This window comes from Kogia breviceps, chromosome 5, assembly GCF_026419965.1.
Source record: "Kogia breviceps isolate mKogBre1 chromosome 5, mKogBre1 haplotype 1, whole genome shotgun sequence".
NCBI lineage: Eukaryota > Metazoa > Chordata > Mammalia > Artiodactyla > Physeteridae > Kogia > Kogia breviceps.
This window is the reverse complement of record NC_081314.1, coordinates 90,669,554-90,683,572: the sequence shown is the minus strand read 5'-3', so window position 1 is coordinate 90,683,572 and position 14,019 is coordinate 90,669,554. Positions and strand designations below refer to the sequence as shown.

Sequence of the window (14,019 nt, the reverse complement as noted above, 5' to 3'; positions counted from 1 at the left end):
ATTTGCCAGCTAGAACAGTCAGACCCAATTGTAACTGCTCTCCTTAATGATATGCCTTGTTCACTCAACAAATATTTAGTTATCATTTCCTGAGTGCCAGGCACTGTCGCAAAGGTTAGTGATACAGTGGTGAACAAGACAGTCTAGATCCCTGCTCTAATAGAGCTTACATTGTACAAAGGAAAAACATATAAGCGAGCAAGCAAGCAATTAATAAAGAAAATAATTTCAGCTAGTGACAGGAGGAGAACAAACACAGTGGTGGGACAGAGAATGATTGGACTGGGGAAGCTACTTTAGATTTGATTTGTTCAGCAGGGAAGACCTCTCAGGACCAAGACCTGAATGGCAAGTAGAAGCCAGCCATGTGAGGATCTGGGGAGAGAGTGGCCCAGGCAGAGAACAAGAGCAAAGGCCCTGAGGCAGGGATGGGTTTGCTGTGGCTAGGAACAAAAGAGGTATGAAGAGAAGTCCTTCCACCAAACATACCAGGATCAGGGGTGTGCAATTTCTAGAGGCCCCATTTGGGAGTAAACAAGAACATGTACCAAAGCACAGGCACATATAGTCCCCAACTTTTCTCCCTTCTCATCCCACTCCAACCTCATATCCAAAAGGGAGGCTCATTTGGGGGGAAGAGAGCAATTCACATTTTAATTTTTGATAGACATTTACGTTTGATACACCCGGTTTTTAAAATAATGACTTTATTAAGACATAACTCAAAAAAAAGACATAACTCATAGACCATAAAATTCACCCCCCTTAAAAAATTCAGTGGTTTTAGTATATTCACAGTTGTACAACCATCACCACTATCTAATTTTCATCACCTCCAAAAAGAAACCCTGAGTTTATCAAGATTATAGGATACAAGATCAATATACAGAAATCAATTGTATTTCTATACACTGGCAGTGCAAAATTCAAACACGAGATTAAGAAAAATAATTATATTTACAATAGAATCAAAAATAATAAAGTACTTAAGAAAAAATTTAAGAAATGAAATATAAGACTTGTACATTGAAAACTACAAAACATCCTTGAAAGAACTTAAAGAGAACCTAAATATATGAAAAGACATTCTGTATTCATAGATTGAAAGACTTAATATTATTAAGATGGTATAGTAGACAGAATAATGGCCCCCCCCAAAATGCTCATGTTCTAATATTCAGAACCTGTGAATATGTTACTTTACATGGCAAAAGAGATTTTGCAGATGTGATAAAATTATGGAGATTATCCTGGATTATCTGTGTTGTATAATGTAATCACAAGAGTCCTTATAAGAGGGAAGCAAGAGAGTCAAAGACAGGAAGAGGTGTGATGAGGGAAGCAGAGGTTGGAGTAATACATTTGAAGATGGGGGAAGGGAACCATGACTTAAGGAATGCAGGCCACGTCTAGAAGTTGGAAAAGACAAAGAAATGGATCCTCCCCTAGATTCTCCAGAAGGAATACAGCCCTGCTGATATCTTGATTTTAGCCACATAAGACTCATTTTAGAATTGACATCCAGAACTGAAGATAATAAATTTGTATTGTTCTAAACCACTAAGATTGTGATAGTTTGTTACAGCAGCAATATAAACTAAAAGACATGGTAATACTCCCCTAACTGATTTATAGATTCAACACAATCCCTATGAAAGTCCCAGCTGACTTTCTTCCAAAAATTGATAAACTGATCCTAAAATTCATATGGAAATGCAAGGGACCCAGAATAGGAAAAAAAAATCATGAACAAAGCTGGAGGTCTTACACTTTCTGATGTCAAAACTAACTACAAAGCGACAATATTCAAAACTCTGGCACTGACATAAGGAAAGACATACAGATCAATGGAACAGAATTGAGAGTTCAGAAATAAACACATTTACGGTCAATTGATTTTTGACAAGGGTACCAAGACAATTCAATGGAACAAGGATATTCTTTTCAACAAATGGTGCTGGGACACTTGGGTATCCACATGAAAAAGAATGAAGTTGTACCCCTACCTCACAACATATAAAAAAAATTAACTCTAAATAGAACAAAGATCTAAATAAAAGAGCCAAATCTATAAAACTCTTAGAAGAAAACATAGGTGTAAATCTGTGTGACCTTAGATTAGGTAATAGTTTCTTAGATACGATAGCAAAAGCACAAGTAAGAAAAGAAAAAAAATAGGTAAATTGGACTTCATCAAAATTAAAACTTTTTTTTTTTTTTTTTTTTGTGGTACGCGGGCGTCTCACTGTTGTGGCCTCTCCCGTTGCGGAGCACAGGCTCCGGACGCGCAGGCTCAGTGGCCATGGCTCACGGGCCCAGCCGCTCTGCGGCATGTGGGATCTTCCCGGACCGGGGCATGAACCCGTGTCCCCTGCATCGGCAGGCGGATTCTCAACCACTGCGCCACCAGGGAAGCCCAAAACTTTTGTATTTTTAAAGGACATTATCAAGGAAGTGAAAATACAATACACAAAACTGGAGAAAATGTTTGTAAATCATATATCCAGTAAGAGTCTAGTATCCAAACTATGTAAAGAATTCTTACAACCCAAATATAAAAAGAAAAATATCCCCATTTAAAAATAGGTATTTTGGGGCTTCCCTGGTGGCGCAGTGGTTGAGAATCCGCCTGCCAATGCAGGGGACACGGATTCATGCCCTGGTACGGGAAGATCCCACATGCCGCAGAGTGGCTGGGCCTGTGAGCCATGGCCTCTGAGCCTGCGCGTCTGGAGCCTTTGCTCCGTCCGCAACAGGAGAGGCCACAACAGTGAGAGGCCCGCGTTAACACAAAACAAAACAAAAAAATAGGCATTTTTTTTAAATTGAATAGATGTTTCCCCAAAGATATGCAAATGCCAATAAGCATGTGCAAAGATGTTCAACAACATTAGCCATCAGGGAAATGCAAATCAAAACTACAATGAGATATCACTTCATATCCACTAGGATGGCTATAATAAAACTTTTTAAATGAAAATAACGAGAGTTGGCAAGTATGTGGAGAAATTAGAACCTTGTACATTGCTAGTAGGAATGTAAAATATTTAGTTCCTGCTATAGAGCTACAGTAGAAAACAGTTTAGAAAAAAATGCTAAACACAGAGTTACCTCATACTCAGCACTTCCATTCCTAGGTCATATCCAAGAGAATTTAACACATATAACCACACAAAAACTTGTACACAAATATTCATAGCAGTGTTATTCATGAGAGCTAGAAAGTGGAAACAATCAAAATGTATATCAAGTGTAAACAAATAAATTAAGCATGGTATATATCCATACGATGGAATACTATCCAGCCGTAAAAAGACTGAAGTATTCATTCATGCTACCACATAGATGAACCTTGAAAGCATTATGCTAAGTGAAAGAAGACAAAGAGACCACATGCAATACAATTCCATTTATATGAAATATCCAGAATAGGCAAATTTATAGAGACAGAGAGTAGATTCGTGATTGCCAAGGGCTGGGAGGAGTAGAGAATGAGCAGTAACTGCTATGGTTTGGGATTTCTTTGGGCGATGATGACAATGTTCTGGAACTAGAAAATAGTGATGGTTGCACAACTTTGTGAACATACTAAAATTCATTGAATTGTGCACATTAAAGGGTGAATTTTATAGCATGTGAATTATCTGAAAATAAATGAATATGGAAATAAATGAATGAATTTAATATATATATGCCTGTATGTGCCTAGGTGTGGAATTGCTGGGTCATATTGTGTCTCTAGGTTTAACTTTTTAAGGGACTGTCAAATGGTTTTTCAAAGTGGCTGCTCCATTTTATAGTCCCACCGGCAATGTTTCAGAGTTCCAATTTCTGCACATCCAAAGGCCCATTTTTAAGAGATCCTACTAGCAGACAAATCTGCCACAAAGTCTATAGGGAACAAATGGAAAATGCTGAAGTTTTTGAGGTCTTAGGAGCGTGTGTATGTGCTTGTTTGCAGGTTTCAGAGAAAGTCCATTGATGGAAGCTTTGGTTCCAATGATGGTAAGAAAAATCCCTGGTTTCAATTCAAACTGATGTCAAGTATGTGGCAACATTCCATTTGGTACTTTTGTCTCTCTGACTTTTGTGATTTCCCAAACCCTCTATTGATTCCTACCCCCCCCCCCCACAGACACACACAGAGTGGTCTAATCTGCAGTCTTTCTACAGAAAGCAGAGCCAGTGAGAACCAATTTACGCACTTGACAATTACTGAGATATGGAGCTCACACTAAGAGCCTTTGTTCGGAGAGTTCCTTGTAGTTGTCCACAGCCCATCTGTCAGCAATTCATCTTTTTAAAAAGTTTAATCTTTTCTAGGACATAAATTGCTCACATCTGTCTTATCACAGAGCTGACTTGTAAACAATAGTAAGAATTTATTGTGTCAAAGCTAACACAGAGCTTACTTTTCCCAAATTGAGATAGAGGGTTTTTTTTTTTCAAGGATCTAGAAAACTGAAGTATTTGAGACTAGCAAGTATAATAGAATATTATAACTTTGGGAAATCCAGAGTAATTGATTATCCAGCCGTTGTAATATGCCCTTTCCTCCATTCTGAGGATTTGAACAAAGGAATTCAGTTGCTTGATCTTTTTATCAAATCTTTAAAACAAAAATTAAATGTCCTTATTTTTAAAACTTAAGATATAATTGACATATAACATAGTATAAGTTTTGGGTGTACAACATGATTCTATATTTGTATATATTGCAAAATGCTCACCACTAGAAATCTAACATCTATCACCACACAGTTATACTTTTTTTTCTTGTTTTGAGAACTTTTAAGATCTATTCTTTTAGCAATTTTCAAATATACAATACAGTATTATTAAATCTAGTCACTATGTTGTACATTACATCCCCAGGACTTATTTATATTTTATAACTGGAAGTTCACACCTTTTGTAAGTGTCCTATTTTTTGAAAAGCCTAAATCAGCATGAGTTACTCAGTGCTCACAAGCTATGTGGCATAGAATGATCATTTGGAAAAGGAATGATGGAGTGAGACTTGATTTTTAAGTCACATGCAGCAGATTTTTTTTTCTAATTTTTATTGGAGTGTAGTTGTTTTACAATGTTGTGTTAGTTTCTACTGTACAGCAAAGTGAATTAGCTATACATAGACATATATCCCCTCTTTTTTTGGATCTCCTTCCTATTTAGGTCACCGCAGAGCATTGAGCAGAGTTCCCTGTGCTATATAGTAGGTATGCAGCAGACGTTTAGTTCTGTGTTTTCTACAGTTAAGTTAGAAAGACACAAAGCGACTCCCTACCCAACCCAGCAGGAGTATCTCTCCCTCTGCTGGAGGTCTGCTTCTCCTGCCTTCCTTTGACTTTTGTCTTCCTTAATGTCAACGTGTCTATTTTTCCAGGCATCCAGGCAATGGGTTTTAATAACATTCAACAGCCAATGTAAAGGAATATAAAAGAGGGTACTTTCTCAAGTGAGGGAGCTTGGTTAACTTGCCAAGTTTTCAGATTTAAGAACCAAATGGCCAATCAGATCCTTCCCTGGATGGAGTGATTACTGAATCAGCCTCCCAGCAAAGAGCAGGGCCCAGAAGTGATAAGACAAGCAGCGTGCTGAGTTCAGAGGGGTCAGGGAGCACAGGCCATCCTCAGCATCTGTGGCAACGGGTCTCAGACTCTAGTCATGACTCTCTACTCTGCTTTTTCCCAACTGTGCCTCCCCAGTTTTTTCTTCAAAGGAATTTTACTTTTACATCCTTCTGCAAAGATTAGTGGTTTTCTTCATTGTCTCCTCAACTTTTGAGATACAGCATGACACTCGTTGGGATAGGTAGCCAACTGGCATAAAAATGAAATCTCATGGCAGCTGGTTCACAGTGTTGCTGACTCCCTCTTTCGCTTCCAACCTCCTGAGTCTGGAGACGGAAGGGGGCGGGACAATTATAAATGTGACGTCCCTGAAAGAGCCAGGCATGCTCAAAATGAAATGAAGTTTTTCTCCTCACATGGAGCAATTAATATAAAAGGCAAGCATGCAAGCATATCCTATTCTAAGTTAGTAAAGCAGACAGATGGCAAAGGGCTCGCGCGCAGAGAAAAACATACCAGAACAAGTTTCCTCATTAAGATGAGCTCATTCACAACTTTATATGTTTGCTTATTCCCAGCCAGAACATCTTGGTCTGTCCTATAAACTGATATTTTGTGTTTAATTCTGCTTTCTAAATGCCATACAGTTAAATAGAAATATGGCTTGCCTTCTGGGAGCATCCATCATGTTTGAAGTTTGGGAGGTAATGCTTCGGTTTTTGCATTCTAAGGTCTTAGACATTAGAAACGTTAACAGAGTACTGTTATCCCGTGTTGACCAATCTCCTATTTAATTGTGCATATAGAAGTGCACAGATTTGAAACAAGAGCACTGCTCATGAAAATCTCGATGCTCTTGTCCATCACAGAACCATTGTTGTTGTAGTTGCCTCGGGGTGAAAAGAACTAGCGACTACATTGAAACCAGGTCCTGCTCGATTGCGAGCAGAGGCGGAGTGCAGAACCTACACAGCTGGCTCTTTCTTTTTAGTGAAGTTGTCCCCTAACAAAACAGTGATTGTTTTTGTTTGCTCACTTGCTTTGACTTTAGTTTTTGCATTGTTTTCTCTTTTGATCACACACACGAAAACCCTTTGCCTCCTACAGACCATTTCAACCCCCCGCTGCAGCGGAACTCAAGCGTTCTCCGACGCACGTGTCTACTTCCCATGCCAGGGGCCTTCCCAGGAACAGAAAATGCCAAAAATTCTGGGGTTTATGATTTTAGTATCATTCTTCGCTTACTATTTGCACATGTAACATTTGGAAAAGTTTGAGGCACGTCATCTTAGAGAATGTGTTTCTCTCACTGCCAACAACCATTTGGCAACAGACATGCCTATTCTACCTCTGAACTATCCCCCAAATAACCCATATTCCTGCACATCCTTAGTTCATGTTGTCATCATTTTTTGCTCCAAGGAGTGCAGTAATTTCCATCCTGTCAGGGCTCAGCCTGTCTGTAGTTAGGGTACTGTTAATGACTGTGACAAATAAACCTCCGAATTATACTCCCTTAATCACAGAAGTTTATTTCTGGTGTTTATGTTCAGTGGTGGCCTTCCTCACAGTGATTCCAGGACCCATGCTCCTTTGTTCTTGTGATTCTGCAATACTGTCAGGCAGGAATCAGCAACGTTTTTTCTGTAAAGTGCCAAATGGTAAATGTTTTAGGCTCTGCGGACCATGTAGTTTCTGTTGCAACTGCTCCACTCTGCCATTGTAGCCAAAAGCAGCCATAGACACACTCAACGAGTGGTTGTGTTTCAGTAGAACGTCATATAGAAATACTGAAATTTATAATTTTATCTGCCATAAAATACTCTTCGTCTTCTGACTTTTCCCAAACCATTTAAAACCATTTTTAGTTTAAGGGCCATACAAAAACGGGTGGCAGGCTAGATTTGGTCTGCAGACCATACAATTGGCCTGCAGGCTCCTATATTAGAGTGAAAAGAAAATCAAACTATTTAGAGTTATGTTCTTTCATTTTGGCAACTGGACATAAAGTGTTTGCCTCTTTGCTTTTCTTTTTAACAGGCTCTGGAAATACGTCGGCGTCACATCCCATTGCTGCCAGCACCCCTGAAGAAAGCAATTATGGGGCAATAGGTATTTCCCACAATGAGTCCATTCATGGAAGTGTTTCCTGATTCTCCAAAGAATAGGATACAAGGAGCCCTCCAGCCACTAATAACTGTGAGAGTGAGCAAGGCGGTCATCGTATAAGATTATCTTTTATTTATAAGATGAATTGGCTGGATGATCTGGAAGGTTCCTTCCGGCTCTAATTTTCTCTGGTTCTATTGATCCGTTTCTTGGGTCTGCTAGCCACACTCGAGCAGAATTTTCTATGGTTGCCATCAACTCCCTTGGGGATTTTTTCATACCCAGCCTGAGTTTAGGTTGTGAAAGACGCGTCAAGAGTCTGACGTCAGGGAGCCCGACATCAACTGACCCGTTGTTTCATTCTCAGGTTTCAGTGGAGTAAGGGCGATCAGAAGACTGAGGCTGTGCAGCAGGTGAACACGGCTGAAGCCTAACGATCTTCCATTTGGGCTAACTGCATAAATGAACCTGCTCACTGCCACCCAGTCATTCACATGGCAACCCCCAGGGCTCGTTCAGTGGCCTGAAGGGCACAGAATTCTGATCCCTGTCTTGTTAGAGTCGGCGTGCATTGACGTTTCCACACACTTCCATGATGCTTGCGGGCCTATGAATGGTGCGCCTTAAGCTGTCAGCGTAGAGGGGCTGGGAATCCTGTATGCCTGCCCTGTTATTCTGTAACTTTGAGAAGCATGTGGGCTCAGTGCTGGAGACTTATCTCTGGCTCTGCAAGAACAGTGTTTTTTTTTTTTTTTAACTATCTGAATAGAAGAAATAAAGCAGAAGGTAGGCTCTGCTCATGTGCTCATTAGGCTGCGCAAATTCCCATCTGCTCTGGGAAACATTCACAGGAACACAGGATTCTTCTTCCTGAGAATGTTCTTTCCATTATATAACCATAGATACAGCATGTGGGGGATTTCGGTGTACAAATACTTTTTCCACGAGAAATGTATAGCTGCTGGACATGTGGGTACTTACACGTACATGTGGTAGATGCTATACATAATTACGTGCATGTGTATGTTTATACATTTATGCTCATATTTTAATATGAAACATGAAATATAAGCATAATATTATTTTTGCATCCAAATAGTTAACAGAGCAGATGCCTTTATATTATGTATTCAGCCCTAGAAAGAGATGATTTAAATATAAAAATAGGAGGAGAGGAAAATTAGAAGTCCATTGAGGAGGAATTGACAGAAAGAACATGTGCTGTGGGTAAGGAGTTGGTTTTTACCAACACAACGTTTTCAGGAATGAGTCAGCACTGTGCTTTTTGCAGAGAAAGATGGGCTCCATGGGTTCTTCTCGACTTGGGAAGGCAGATGAGTCTCCTCTGTTTCAGATGAGTCAAGCTCCAGTGCTGGCAGGCAAATGTCCTCCTCCGACGGCAGACAGCCGTGCCAGTCAGACACGGACAGCTCCGTGGAGGAGAGTGACTTCGACACCATGCCAGACATTGAGAGCGATAAGAACGTCATCCGGACCAAGGTACTTCTGCCTGGTGGTGCTCTTCGAGAGGGCGAAAAGTTCAGGAGCCAAATACAACTTCAGCAATACCTCAATTTCCTTTATATGTATTTTTTTTCTTCAGGGGGAGTCAAATTTCTCAGTGACCTTTTTATTTATTTATTTTTAAAACATCTTTATTGGGGTATAATTGCTTTACAATGGTGGGTTCGTTTCTGCTGTATAACAAAGTGAATCAGCTATACATGAACATATATCCCCATATTTCCTCCCTCCTGCATCTCCCTCCCACCCTCCCTATCCCACCCCTCTAGGTGGTCACAAAGCACCGAGCTGATCTCCCTGTGCTATGCAGCTGCTTCCCACTAGCTAGCTATTTTACCTCTGGTAGTGTATATATGTTCAGGGGGCTTTTTAGATAAAACTTAGCTACATACTAAAAGCAATACTTGGTTAATTAACACTTCTTTCTGGAGGAAGAAAGTGAGAGCAGTAAAGAAAACAGAATGCTAAAACGCTCTCAGGGTCTGAAGTGGCTGACCATAGACAAAAATGAGGAAGGGATCCAACCAAATGGAAGAAAGGATTCATTTGAATGGTGTACTTGGAAAAACTCCCTGGTTGTATACATAAAATCCTTCAGGAGTAAAAGATCATTTCTTTCTGGCTTGTATGTATCACATTGTGTTGTATCCAGTAAGGGACACAAAGGTGAATTGTACCATTTCAACCTCATAGTTCAAGAATCACACAATGGGCATCTCTGAAAACTGGGAAACCAATTCTTGAGATTTAAGAAGCATTCAAGGCTCCCAACATGCTTCCCACATCAGACAATTTCCCTAAAGCCAAGGGAAATACTAGGATTTTTAAAGGCATCCTGGGAAAAGCAAAATTAAAAGTCTTGTTAAATAATGTTAATCCCTAGTGAGTGATTGAATTGAAATGTGTAAAGCTCTCCTTTATATTTTATGCAAGAAATCCAAGTACAGTTTTGCATTCTCTTTTTATTTGGCATCCCAGATGTTCCTTTACCTGTCAGATCTGTCCAGGAAGGACCGGAGAATTGTCAGCAAAAAATATAAGATTTATTTTTGGTGAGTAGATGACCAGGAGGGCTATGGTTCTCTAGTAAAATTAAAGTTTTCTTTGTAAAAGCCACAATCACTTATGAGATTCATATAAGTGAATCAAATCACAGGTTTCAGTGTTTAATGAGGCACAGGTATAGGTGTTTAAAGGATTCATGCCACATTCGATAGGAAAGACAAAAATGAACTACCAAAGGCAACCAGCCCTAAATTAAATAAATACAAAGTATTAAATAAGAACAGTATTGGAATCCCATAGGGAGACATTAAATCCTTTCCTAGGAAAATACAGTAACGATAACATTAATGTCACCACCTTCCCTCTTCTCCTCACCAGAACTTGCTCTTGGAAGAGCCAGTGATTAGAGGGATGAGATGCCTAGAGCATCTCATAGTAGCTGGAAACCGCCCTGAGTGAAGATGATACCATCAGCCAATGATAGATGGACCTGCAATGGTCAGACACAGATGCAGTCTTCCTACAAGCAGGGAGTCTGAGGTGCCTGGCAGGGTCCCCTCCTTCCTCTCAGAAACCCCCAGCTGACACTTGTGATAGCCCTTCCCATTCTTTTTTCTGGAAGGAAACCCTTTTACTGAGATACAGATATTACAGGAAAACAAGGGCCAGTGGGGACCACATGAAATTCCATAGTAGGACCATTATTTTGGAACTAAGAGATATCTAAAAGAGCCACATCCTTTGTGAGATCAATCACCCATTACCTACTCACGGATCACTTTTTTTTAAAATTTTTTTAAGTCACAACTTTTTATTTTTAAAATTCACTTATTTTTGGTCGCATTGGGTCTTCGTTGCTGTGTGCAGGCTTTCTCTAGCTGCATCAAGCAGGGTCTACTCTTCATTGCGGTGTGCAGGCTTCTCACTGTGGTGGGCTTCTCTTGTTGCGGAGCACAGGCTCTAGGCGCGCGGGCTTCAGTAGTCGTGGCACGCGAGCTCAGCAGTTGTGGATCGCGAGCTCTAGAGCACAAGTTCAGTAGTTGTGGTGCACGGGCTTAGTTGCTCTGCAGCATGTGGGATCTTCCCAGACCAGGGATCAAACCTGTGTCCCCTGCATTGGAAGGCGGATTCTTAACCACTGCACCACCAGGGAAGTCCCTCTCTGATCACTTTTAATCTAACAATATCCTAAATAGATAGGCCCTCATTAATAACTGGTTAAACCAGAAGCAAGTATTATTTACACTGTTTTACAAGTAATTGTATGAGAGGAAGATTGGAGAAACAGGAACCACATAATCAGTTTCTAATCGCTTTTGTGAGTTAACTAGGGAGTTATGGGGTGGAAAGATTCTCTTTTTTTAAAAAAAAAAGGGGGGGCAAAGTTTCCATTGTTATTTTGGAAATAACCATTTCTGGTTCTTTCTGCCTGCGTAGGAACATCATTACCATTGCTGTGTTTTATGCGCTGCCTGTGATCCAGCTGGTTATCACCTACCAGACAGTAAGTGCTGCCCCGAACTCCAAAATCCTACCTTTTATACTTCAGGGAAAGATCTTTGCTGCGACTTACAGAGAAAGGTATAACTTAAGCTCCGTCCAAGAATTAATTCCCCATTTGGGTTCCCACTGGATTTCTCCACTGGTTCGTCTTTGACCTTTAAATCTAGTTCCCAATTGTTTTATCACAGACCTCTTGTACTACTTTGACTACCAATCTGAAATTATTACCTTGCACTCATTTAGTCTTGGTATCTATCAACCATGTCTATTTTTTACCAGTCTGAACTTTTGATCATCATGGGATGATGAGTAAAGTTCCAGGCCAAAACAAAGAAACCTGATGTCTAATTTAGCCTGTGTCCTCTCATTGAGGGTAAATATGTTTTGTAAAAGTAAAAAGAGCTTCACAAAACTAATGAAATATTAAAAGAAAATATAAAATAAATTTTAAAACAAACAAAAACAATAATTAAAATAGCTTGAGAATCCCCACTGCACCTTCACAGAACCCTAGGGTCCAGGTCACTTAAGTGATCTCGTCTGGGATCTATTACACATGAGAAAGCCCATTTAGAATAGCACCAGGCTAAAGGTGTTTCTGATGCAATGGTTCTCAAACTTTTTATTAAAATCATCTGGGGGACTTTTAAAAATCCCAGTGTCCAAGCTGCACCCCACACCAGTGAGATCAGAGTGGAATCAGGCATCAGTATTGATGAAACTCCCAGTGATTCCAGAGTACAGCCAAGTTTGAGAGCCAGGAGTTTAATAATATTTCACCAATTCCATACTTAACACGTGATGAGGACGAGGACTTTATAAGGCTTGAGCACCACCATTTATAATCTAAATATTCTCTGAATACTTTGGTGCTCTGTCAGAAGATACAGCTACGCTGTGATCTAGGAAGGTTCTTAATGATAGCGATAGTGATAACTATGGAAAACTGACCACACATCTCCTTATGTCCACCTGCTCTGTGGTTATCATTTCCACACAGAGGATGGAACAGCTCCCAGGATTCATCTAGAAAATAGGAGGTACCATGACCAGGTCCCAATGTTAGCATCCTCTCAAAATCCTTTTATAATGAGAACAAAGGAAACATACTCGGTTGCATTCAGCCGTGAGGCCACATAATGAGGCACACAGAATATTTCAATTCAAAGCAAGATGGCAGCATTTAAAGGAAATGTGTCTATGCTGTGTAAAGGCTGAGGATAATGACCCATCCCCTGCTGAGAAGGAGCGCTGGTTACACTGTGAATCACTGACAGTTGATCGCTGTGAGCACTGTCCACTTTTTGTGATTTCAGGCTCAGGGGGTGGAGGAAAACAACATCTCCTCTTCTCACTCTTGGTTTTACAGATAGTCAATGTCACTGGTAACCAGGACATCTGCTACTACAACTTCCTCTGTGCTCACCCCTGGGGTGTCCTGAGGTAAGCCCAGTCCTCTGAGGCAATGAGAGATGCCTTTCTGTGTAATGTGGCGATCTCAGTTTTTAAAAATACTAGAAACGATTGTGGAAAACTACCCCAATCAAGGGTAAAGAGGAATGAAATCAAGAAGTTGAGATCAGGTATGCCTCTTCCATTCCTATATGGGGGCCTCAGGAAACAGTCCTGAAGAGAAGGCAGAGATGTGTTTGAAAATACCAGGTCCCTAGCTGTGATGACCCTCATCCCTGGGCCTGAGCTACTAGTACATTCAATCCGTTAAACAACCTCATGAGATAGATAGGATTATTATTACCCCCGTTTTTAGATGAAGATGTTAAGGCTTAGCTAGAAAGGTAAGGACTTGTGGAAGGTCCCTCAGCTGTTAGTGACGTTGAGACTCACACCGGGGCCTGCTGCCTCCAAGGCCATGCTCCAGCCTCCAGAACACGGCAAAGTGGAGAGAGCATTTGCCTGGGAGTTGCAAGCCTGGCTTCTTGACCCAGAACTGAACTAGTCTCAGTTTCCTTAAATAAATCTGCTGGCTGTGACCAGTTGACACTTATCCTGAAATTCATGGTTACAGAGCTGAGTATGGACACATAACGCGGGTCCATCCACCTATGTGAATTCACTCTCACAGTGTAGCTGAAACACTTGGCCCAACTGCCCATCTGTGGAGCGACTCTCTTTCCTAGGATTCATTCCCCGCCAGTGCCATCAGCACAAGGGAGGATTGAGTGGGTGTTAGGGAAGCTAAGCAGGCATCCCTGAGGGGAAACAGACACATTATCACAGGCTAAGCGTCTTAATGTGGCGTTAGGTTAAAGATGCTTTCTGATGATCTCGGTCCCGAAATCTCATG

The 14,019-nt window shown here is 40.7% G+C and overlaps 1 protein-coding gene across 2 annotated transcripts in view; it reads left to right on the top strand.

Moving 5' to 3' along the window:
* Nucleotides 1-14,019, top strand: part of SIDT1 (SID1 transmembrane family member 1) — an 87,752-nt gene that overhangs the window by 51,723 nt on the left and 22,010 nt on the right. For both annotated transcript variants that reach the window (XM_059063868.2, XM_067034622.1), the window contains 6 exons: nucleotides 3,962-4,005; nucleotides 7,614-7,685; nucleotides 9,037-9,182; nucleotides 10,185-10,258; nucleotides 11,649-11,715; nucleotides 13,084-13,157. In XM_059063868.2, the coding sequence (XP_058919851.1) occupies nucleotides 3,962-4,005; nucleotides 7,614-7,685; nucleotides 9,037-9,182; nucleotides 10,185-10,258; nucleotides 11,649-11,715; nucleotides 13,084-13,157 (477 nt within the window). The remainder of the gene's footprint in view (nucleotides 1-3,961; nucleotides 4,006-7,613; nucleotides 7,686-9,036; nucleotides 9,183-10,184; nucleotides 10,259-11,648; nucleotides 11,716-13,083; nucleotides 13,158-14,019) is intronic.